Raw genomic sequence first — 10,547 nt, forward strand, 5'->3', positions numbered from 1 at the left:
CACACACATACACGCGCTTTCTGTTGCACACCCTAACAGTCTCAGTACCGGGACCCGATCCACATTCAGTACCCGGAGTGGCACTATTCAGCCCGAGAACTGGAGCACCATTCGCTGTCAGCCGAACACACCCAATCGCCTCACCTAATGATGTCATAGTATACGGGATGTTCTTTTACAGCAGAGCCACGACATTCTTAGACATGCACGAATTATCATCATTAGCACCTTTATTAAAGGATTAGGCACGATTACCTCCTTTCAGTCATTAATAACAAACTTCAATTATTCTAGAACTGCATTGTTTATTGCCAGGTCAAAACTATACATACAACAAATTGGATTATTATTGTTCCCTTTAGTGATTGATCATATCTGCTGGCCAGGGGCGGCTCGTTCCTTAGGGCGATCGGGCGACGCACCACCAAAGGGCGAAACGGAAGAGATTTTTCTATCACAGCTGTGACTGTTCTGGACAGTCTGTCTTGCCTGTGAATATCGTCCAATCAGCGTCGAGTTGTGTTCCGTACAGTACCAACCCTTTTGGGGCGACTTCAGTCTAACTGAAAATCGCCCCGGATTGCTCTCATAGACTCTCATGTTAACTGCAGGCGCTGCAATACATTCTGAATGGGTTTCGGGAGGGCTCGCACTTACGTGCTTGCGTCACACGTAACCTGGTGTAGCGATCTCGTCACCATGACTACATTACCTCAGTTCGGAGCAACTCTATCATGTAATCAGGATAAATTAGCAATTTAAGATTTAGGGCCACCCAGACCACATTTAAACATCAAGCAAGTATCTACAAAGGGGGGGGAAATCATATAAGTTACAAGTAAGTAATATAATTTTTAAATTGTGAATTGTGATTGCACTTATTGTATCTCCCCAATTATTTAATTGTACTTCTTTATTCATTGCATATCAGCCCCGATGCCCCGATCTTTATTCTGGATCTGCTGCACCTAACATAAAATGCTATCTGATGAAGACTGAATTAAATTGTTAGTGTGAAGGCTTTACTTAATTTTATGATTAATGGTAAAGCTGGTCTCTCTCCATGTTCAAAGTTATTTGTGAGGGCAAACTGACAGATGACTTAAGATGTTAATTATTTAAGCTTTAATTTACCCATTGAACGGTTCACCTTGGCCATCATCGCAACAATTGCCCCCAAATCCCCCCCCCCCCCCCCCTTTCCTGAGAGATTTGGCAGGAGCCGCCACCGCTGCTGGCTGTTCTGTCTCTATATAAACAGGGCAGGGCTGTTTTGATTCTACCCAATAAAATCTTTTACCAAGTTTTAAAAGAATGTTGCAAATAGAAAAAAGAACAGTTGCAAAAATCAGTAAAATCCCAAGACAGTCACTTACCAGTGTATGAATCAGAATCAGAATCTTTTTATTCGCCAAGTACCAGATGTAAGGAATTTCTTTTGGTGCAGGTGCCAACATACATACAAGTTAAATAATAAAAATTTACACTATATCTAAACGTATAATAAACAATAAACAATGTTGCAGCATGAACAGTACAACATCAGGCAGGTGTGCAATGAGGATGTACAATGCGGTATACTGACTAAGTAAAAAATAGAAAGGTAAATTATATATAAACATACAACAGAATAACAATATGGTAACAGTAAAAATTGTGCAATAGAGATTATTAACAAATAGGTAAGGTGCATATGTGCATTAACTGTATAAAATTACAAAATACTAAATGTACAAAATTAAGAACGGGGGAAGCTTGTGTGAAAAACAAAGTATGACGTGTGTTTGTTATTAAAATTTTGGCTGAATCTAGTCGTATCCAATTACCCGATTGCATTATGCTTCCTCTCTACTGATGCTGATCTCTACCCTGGTTGAGGAGAGCCGAGACTAACACACGCCCCCTCCAACAAGTATGTAGTAGCCTACTGCATCTTTTCACCTGCATGAGGCGAGTTCATATGCGAATCAGCTTTGTGTAGTGAGAGACACACCCTGTTCCCTCGTCTCTGTGCAGGTGGCATCAATCAGCCAGCAGAGGTCGTAATTGCATCAGTTATGAGGTCCCGTCCGGCATCTCCCTAGAACAACAGCCAATCGTTGTTCATGTAGGCGCCAAGCAGGATGGCAGAGCTGAGTTTCGAAACGACGAGTTTGTCCAACGAAATGTCCGCTCTGGTGTGCTAGCATGTTTTAACGCTGCGTCACCTGTGCCAGCATTCCAAGTTTTGCTTTCTGTGTTTTCTGGGTGGTAAATTTGGTCCTCGTGTTCTCATCTGGTGTATGTACTCAGGTCATGTACTCTCGCACCAAAAAGCGTGGGCTTAAAATTGATCAAAGGTGTGAATAAATGAGTGAGTAAGCAGTGCCCTGCCACAGATTGATAATGTTCCAGACCCACAGCGACCTTGATTTGGATATTAAAAGAATGAAAGAATGAATAATTTTGTTTTTTTTTCCATCACTTCTGCTGAAAAATGAAAAAAATTAAATCTTTAAAAATGTGTTAATTCACTTAAACCCTTACTTAACAGACAAAAGGAGAAAGAAACTGTTTTCAGTGTTTTCAATGGCAAACGGGATACTATTTGTTAAATATGAACAAATTTAGAAAACAATGCCCGCAATACACTCGAAAAAATGTTTTAATCATTTTGGAATTATGGTAACTAATTGATGCAGTTTTGCAAGTGGAATTTTGCCCATTCATGCTGTATACATGCCTTAAGCTGCTCAACAGTCTGTGGTTGCTGTTGTCTGATTCTCCTCTTCATGATGCGTCATACATTTTCAATAGGAGACTTTGCATCCAGTGCAGATTGAATCCTTCTCTTTCACACAAAAAATTATTTCAAACCTGAATGGTTTACAGTGTTGTATAAGAGCATTCTTTAGGTATACAATCAATCATGTATTGGTGGTATAGAGAGGATGAAGATCTACTTCACATCATTTCAGAATTTTCCAAAGTTCCAAAATGTTTTCTGATTTCAACTAAAATGGTTAAAAAAAATTTTTTTAACTCAATAAAAACTAAAAAAAATTAATTAATTGAATTTGTATAATTCAAAGTATTCTTTAGAAATGTCAATAACACTAACAAGTGTCAAAATGTCAGTAACAAGTAACAACTTATACATGCTGTATAAGGGCTCAAATGTTTTCCATCTAGAATCCAAAACTGTCTATTTAAAATCTAACACTGAACATACAGTAAGTCTTCTAACTTTATAATATATCGTGTTCTTATTACAAAGTGGCAACAAAACACAGGGTAAAACATTTTATTTACTTAATTTCAAGGGTGGCACGGTGGCTAAGTGGGTAGCACTGTTGCCTCACAGCAAGAAGGTCCTGGGTTCGATCCCCAGGTGGGGCAGCCTGGGTCCTTTCTGTGTGGAGTTTGCATGTTCTCCCCGTGTCTGCGTGGGTTTCCTCCAGATGCTCCGGTTTTCTCCCACAGTCCAAAGACATGCAGGTGAGGTGACTTGGAGATACTAAATTGTCCATGACTGTGTTTGATATAAACTTGTGAACTGATGAATCTTGTGTAATGAGTAACTACCGTTCCTGTCATGAATGTAACCAAAAGTGTAAAACATGACGTTATAATCCTAATAAATAAATAAACTTCATTTCAATCATTTTTGATTACTCTTTAGAACAGCCTACATTTCCCATAGTCCTTAGTGTGGCGGAGAACACTTCCGCCAAAACAAGGAAGTTGGTGTTGTGGGAATATGAAGCGGTAAGTCTGGATGGTGTAAACTGTGTTTTGTGTTTTGATACCGGGTACTTGAATTATATTTAATTTTTTATTCATTGTACTAGTGTAATGAGCAGCATATAATACGTGACTTTTGTCTTTATTCAACTCGCAAAGCTCTTTATTTAACGATAAACCAGAACAGTTAAAGATGTTATACTGTTTTAAGCAATCAGACCAAAGTGTTTTATACAGTTCACTTTTAAATCGACTGATATATGGCTTTTTAGGGGAAATGATTAATAGTTAAGTATTTCTATGTTTTAATATTTTTATTGAAATGATTCTAAGCTGTACGGATTATTCGATAACTTCGGATCGTTAAATTACGTGAACACTACAAATATATTTATGTCATATAGTTCATACACAGTGCCATTAGGTAAAGAAAATGAAGTAAAAACAAACAAATTATTAATTTATTTATTCTCTAACTTGTAGGGTATATTTTACTATATTTTCTTTTAGTTTTCATGTTCTTAATTTTTTATCTCGTTTTAATTTCATATTCTCTAAATTGTAGTGTATATTTTACTATATTTTCTTTTAGTTTTTCATGTTCTTAATTTTTTATCTCTCTTGTTTGAATTTCATGCTCTCTTAATTGTAACTAAATGTTTGCAAGAAGTCTTTCTGAGGTTCTAGATCTCAGGAATGTTTTAATGCTTTTAATTAATTTTTTTCCTTATGTAAAGCACTTTGAATTGCCAATGTGTATGAAAGGTGCTATACAAATAAACTTGCCTTGCCTTACATACGTGTGAACTGTGGTAGCTTAGTGGTTAAGGTGCTGGACTAGTGAGGTTGGTGGTTCAAGTCCCTGCCACTGTTGGACCCTTATGCAAAGCCCTTAAACCCTCAGTTGCTCTAAATACTTAACTTTAACTTAATAGAGTTTGGTGTCTGTGTACCTTTTTAGTTGAATCTTTTATCTTCATTGCTAAATTATTGGTGGATAGTTGATTTTTTTTGTTTTTCTTTTCTAATGTGTTGTGCTTGATACAATAGTGTTTCAGTATTGCCTAGCATGTTTACTGATAATAATAATAATAATACTGAGGAATATATGAATACAAAAGTCCAGTTCTTAATCATATGTGTAGCCATCAGGCCGGTCAACAGCACCTGCTGAGTTTTAGGAGCTCACATCTCATTGGTGGTGGGCTAGTGGGTAGAACCTTATCACTTATAAGGTTGAGAGTTCGAATCCCAGCTTTGCCATGCAGTCACTGTTGAGCCCTTAAACGAGGCCCTTAACCCTCTCCATGGGCGCCGTGCAATGGTTGACCCTGCGCTCTGACCCCAGCTTCCAAACAAGCAGGGATACGCAAAGAAAGAATGTTATTGTACTGTTTACCTGTGAATATGACAAATAAAGGCATTCTACTCTAGTGTATTCGACTGCTGTGCCACTTGAGTGCCATGATGATTGTGCACATAAGCATTAATCAAAATAGTTGAACAACATGAAATAGAACTTATTTACCAATAATTTAGAATGTCATGGTTGAGGAAAAAGATGATCTGTCATGAATAGATTTCAGTTAAAAATAACTATTGAATGCAAGCACTTTTCGGCAAATAATATACCATAATTTAATAATAAATTACCAGTGTAATTACAATTAAATCCAACACTGAAAATGTCTGGAAAACCAGCCCTTGATGTATCCATCTCACAAGAACTGATGGTTTTCTTCCTGTACCCAATTCCTCTCTAGAGTAACCCATCAAGTGTGTGATGATGGCCCAGTTCCTGTGGAGCAGGAGACGGAGGGTCAGAGACAGTTGCACACCCTGTTGCTTCAACAGCTTGATACTGATGTCAACATTGACCGGTAAGACCTGATTTATATTTTACTTAAATCAGGTTTTTAAAACCCACAGATTGTCAGAAGAAAAGAGGCATGCCACCTTAACAATACGAATCCTGGCTTTTTTAAGTTTAGGTGCTAATAGGTGCATGGAATCAATGATCTAAAATATTTTGGGGAAAGGTCCTTTCCACTTCCAGCATGACTCTGACCCTGTGTACAGAAATAAATTCTTTATTAGCCTCTGTGTACATAGTAAAACCATTTGTTTTAGTTCAGTTTTATTCGTTATGAGGATGCATGTAAATCCATTTTAATGACCAAAAAAGTCACACTTAAAAACATCAGATTTTGCTAGGGAACATTATTTATTATTGAAGCTGTCATGTTTAGTTTTTCAGCTATCAATGATCTCAAATTAATTTATTTTTCTGATATGTCCACACTTAGGTCTGTGTTTCTTGGTTGTAAAATCTTGCTTAAAACCACTGCTTCACTTTGGCAGCATCGTAAATCATATAGCAGAACCTATTAAAGTTACTACTGGTGATGTACTGCGTTCACAAACTATTCAGTTGACTGTGAATCGTTTAGAATGCAGGCTGCCACCACATGTGCGTACTTATGTCCAAAATAACCTGAATACTGGGTTAAAACCCAGCTAGAGTTATCATTTCTTTAAATCCAAAGAAACCTTATTCCAATGTGGTTTACATAACTACTTGCAGATATAATGCTGAAACAAATTAATTGCAGATATCCGATCATTAGTGTGCATCTAAGTGTGCATCTTAACAAGCTGTCCTTAAACACTTTTATAATGCCTCAGCCACATAGTACCATACTAAGTAGTATATCAAATAAGAATGTAACATTTTATGACATTTCAAGCTAGTGAATTCAAAGCATGCCTGAATGTAAATGTGACTCCCACACAACAACCTTCTCTTGTGCTTACAGTTGTGTTGCAAAGAAGAAATGCTTTGCCCCAGCTGCGGTTTACAAGCCATTCGGCGAGCAGGCAGCAGGAGTGCGCAGTCTGGCCCAGTTCCAGGCACTGCAGGATGGAGAGAAAGAACTCGCCAGTCTGAGAGAGCTGGGTCTCACTGAAACTGAGATCGAGCTGTGGAGAAACAGAAATCTGCCAGTCAGTGGTGGGAAGGTCAGTCAAACTTAAACACTTAAAGGGCTTTTACTCTTTAAAATGCTTGTATGGCCTGGCAATACTGTAACTGAATAAGGTCATGCCAGTAAAGCTTATTAAATTGTAGAATCTATATGTGTAAAGATCATGACTATAAACTCCTACAAAAATACCAGTGATCTTTAATCCCTTAGACTGTACTGCCTAAAAATGGCATGCTTCTATAATGGCATCTACAAATTCAACTTAAGATTGTGCTTTGCACATTGGAAGCTGTACAGTGCTAACTCATGTTGTTTTTATCTTATTAAAGTCAATTGGTGTCTGTTGGGATCTCAAGTGCTCGTGTTTATATGTCAGCTGTGCTATCGATCTGACTAGGTGTCCAACAGACACAATTGGCTGTGTCCGAGGGAGGAAGGTTGATTAAGTTCCTCAACCTCTGCTGACTTGTTGAGGCAGCTGTACTAGGGATGGGGAAATTATGGAGCACCATATACACTATATGGCTAAAAGTGTTTGCTCTTTTGACTGAATGCTGCAAAGTAGTTAGCTACAAAAATACCAGTGATCTTTAATCCTCTAGACTGTACTGCCTAAAAATGGCATGCTTCTATAATGGCATCTACAAATTCAACTTAAGATTGTGCTTTGCACATTGGAAGCTGCGCAGTGCTAACTCATGTTGGTTTTATCTTATTAAAGTCAATTGTGAACCTGAAATTGGGTGGAGGCACAAATACTTTTTCACAGCACTGTATGTCAGCAATGTCCAGAAACATTGCCAACTTCTCTGGGCACATGCGTACTTGAAATGAATATTTGATTAGTGTAAATGTTTTGTGGTTTGATTAATAGAATGTCTATGTAAATAACAGACCAAAGAACCATCCAGGTTGTCACTAGTATGAAGATAAAGTCAGGGTTTGCTATGATATGCTAGCTTGTGTAGCAGAGGTACCACTACTGTTGGCATCATTTTGGGGTCAAAGTGTAGTGATAAGCACCCTGCGATGGACTGCGGTGGGGGCAGTTACAGTTAATAAAGATAAATAAAGATAAATATGAGAAGGATCTAGGTAATTATTGCTATAAGTGTCTAGTGCCTTGTGTTTTTCAGAACCGGGGAGTGTGTGCTGCTCCAGAGGCAAGGGATAACAGACTCCAGGTAATTCGGGACAAGATGTCAGTACGAGAGGAGTTACTGTCACGACCCCAACGCTTCTCAGGTAGCCGAGCTCTCTCACGCAGAGAAATGGAGATCGAGAAGGCTCTGTTCCATGGCAGTGACCGCTCCAGCTTTCTTACCGCCCTCTACCATCAAGGTAAAAAAAAAAATCGTATATAAAAGAAAAAAACATAGTAGTGTGGAGTTTTTTTTTATTTTTTATTTAAAACTGTATTTAAAGATTCTAATGTTGAAAGTATTTATTATAAATTGGATGCATTTCCGTAACTTAGTGGTGATACAATCACTTGCATGTATGCAGAACTTTATTTTGTTTGCATATATTTTCCTACCAATAAAGAACTTCAGACATTATAATTCATTTTGATTTGATTCTCTTGAATACTCATAGGCGATTCATCTGTTCTCTTATTTGTAGAGGAAAATTCACAGAATGACCAGCAGGGGGAGACACCTGCCAACTCAATGGATTCATTATACAGAGACTTTCTCACAGACCAGCAGAGAACCACAGTAACTGACCCATGTTCATCCCACCAAGAACCTTTAAACAAAGCCGATTTGTTACCTGCTACAGAATCTCACCAGACACCCATTAACACGATCCAGTCATCAATAAACGACGTGTCCAGCTCAGTCATCAGCACACATAATCAAACCAAGGATGAGAATCAAGGAAAACACAGCTCATTATTTGTTCCAAAGAAAATTACAGTAAGCCAGACTATTGGCAGTCTGACTGTTACTTCAAGCCAGTGTCAGAAAGGTCCAGTAACAGTCAGCGGTAGCATAGAGGAGATTTCGGATGAGGAGATCCGGAACAATCGGGAGACGGAGGATGGCATCAGGAAAATTCCACGCTTTCAGAACTACCAGTTTGGAGAGCCTTCCAATGTACGTACAACATTCCAGTTTCTATATCTTTGTAAGCAATTGATCAAAATACAGTCTGCAGCAAGCTGTATGTTTCTGTTTAATTTCCTATTGACTTGACTATGCCTAAATCATTGATTATGTGACACAGCATTCTAATGCGCTAGCTTAAAGTTGGGATCTTAAGTGCTCGTGTTTATATGTCAGCTGTGCTATCGATCTGACTGGGTGTCCAACAGACACAATTGGCTGTGTCCGAGGGAGGAAGGTTGATTAAGTTCTTCAACCTCTGCTGACTTGTTGAGGCAGCTGTACTAGGGATGGGGAAATTATGGAGCACCATATACACTATATGGCTAAAAGTGTTTGCTCTTTTGACTGAATGCTGCGAAGTAGGAAGCATAGAATTCTCATTATATAAAATATTTATTAAACATGTTAGCAATTCTTGTGGCTGAAACACATTCAAACATTAGATGGGTTATCCCAAAACAACAGTGCTTGATGGTTTTGTTCTACTTTATGTTCCCTATAATCTATCAATTTAGACAATTCACACTAGTGGGTTGCTGGTTTACACCCCACCAATGCCAAGTCGCTTTGAATATAAGCCTTTGCCAGATGCTGTACATATAAATGTATGTCTCTATATTTTCTGTATAGGTGCTGTGTATAAAAAACTTAAGTCATCAGGCCTCTCTTGCCCAGCTGGTGTCCCTTTTTTCCAGATTTCAGAAGGATGAGACGAATCCAATTGTTTACCGCTTGCTTACAGGCAGATTGAAAGGCCAAGCCTTCATCACATTCTCTGGTAATAAAGGACAACAACTGCATTATTTATATGTGTGTATATGTTTGTGTATATATAAATAGAAATATATAGAGTGGGTTTTTTTCAAGCAACCCACATTTTGTCCTTGATTTTTTCTGCAGCCTCACCCCAGCGCTAGACTTTTAAATGTCATGTAATTACTATTGACTTTCAAAAAACCTTCAAATATTATTTTTATTTATTCATTTGTCATTGTTGTAATTAGATGTCTGGTATGAACTGAATATTTTACTCTTGGGTTGATAAACCAGTTCTGCACTTTTGTTTTACAGATATTGAGACCGCTCAAGCAGCACTGGACATGGTGAACGGGTACAGGCTGCTAGGCAAGCCCCTCGTCATTGAGTTTGGCCGAGAGAAAAGACAAGCAAAGAGTCAGGACTCTTCTGCAGAACACAGTACGAATTCACCCCAAAAAGCTGTGCAAAACAGCAAGGACTGAAAGAATGAAATCGTCTGTTTGTAAAATACTGTAAATAAATATTTATATAAACACTATATGTGGAAGTGTAAATCATTAATTAAATCACACTTTTATGCAGTTGTAGAGCCTTCTGTTTCAGATGTAGTTGATATTCTGTCCCCTACCAGCAGAGGTCCTTAATAGTCTGCACAACACTGGCAATTTACATTACTTTACTTTCCAGGGTGTACAAAACACAATACTGTATGTGTTTTGCATCATTTTGTGACCTCATAATTAGAAGCTTCTTTTTGTGAGGAGCTGCACTCCGATGGCTCTAATAAGCTATCCCAACACCTTTAAGACCTGGGTTCAAGTATTACCATGCCTAATGGGAATTAACATCCCTGCTGCAGTAAAAGTGACCCTTACTGTCTGGTTGAGGCACTAGTACAAGTAGTGGAGAAATACACAGAGATTAGTGTTATCTTTATGAGAATACACTGTTGGTCAGTGAAAAGATGTGA

The 10,547-nt window shown here is 38.1% G+C and overlaps 1 protein-coding gene across 1 annotated transcript; it reads left to right on the top strand.

Annotated features, from left to right (window-relative positions):
• Nucleotides 1–3,669: 3,669 nt before the first annotated feature.
• rbm41 (RNA binding motif protein 41) lies at nt 3,670–10,115 on the top strand. Its single transcript, XM_063011958.1, has 7 exons — nt 3,670–3,747; nt 5,487–5,603; nt 6,540–6,741; nt 7,844–8,048; nt 8,331–8,806; nt 9,449–9,596; nt 9,890–10,115. Exons 1-7 carry the CDS (start codon nt 3,740–3,742, stop codon nt 10,057–10,059), a joined length of 1,326 nt encoding a protein of 441 aa, XP_062868028.1. The 5' UTR covers nt 3,670–3,739; the 3' UTR covers nt 10,060–10,115.
• The last annotated feature ends 432 nt before the right edge of the window (nt 10,116–10,547 follow it).

Source organism: Trichomycterus rosablanca, chromosome 16 (genome assembly GCF_030014385.1).
Source record: "Trichomycterus rosablanca isolate fTriRos1 chromosome 16, fTriRos1.hap1, whole genome shotgun sequence".
In the NCBI taxonomy this organism is placed as follows: Eukaryota; Metazoa; Chordata; class Actinopteri; order Siluriformes; family Trichomycteridae; genus Trichomycterus; species Trichomycterus rosablanca.

Coding starts and splice junctions, on each gene's coding strand:
- rbm41 (XM_063011958.1), top strand. Junction 6,742..7,843: donor TGCCAGTCAGTGGTGGGAAG/GTCAGTCAAACT, acceptor TGTGTTTTTCAG/AACCGGGGAGTGTGTGCTGC. Junction 9,597..9,889: donor AGCCTTCATCACATTCTCTG/GTAATAAAGGAC, acceptor TTTGTTTTACAG/ATATTGAGACCGCTCAAGCA.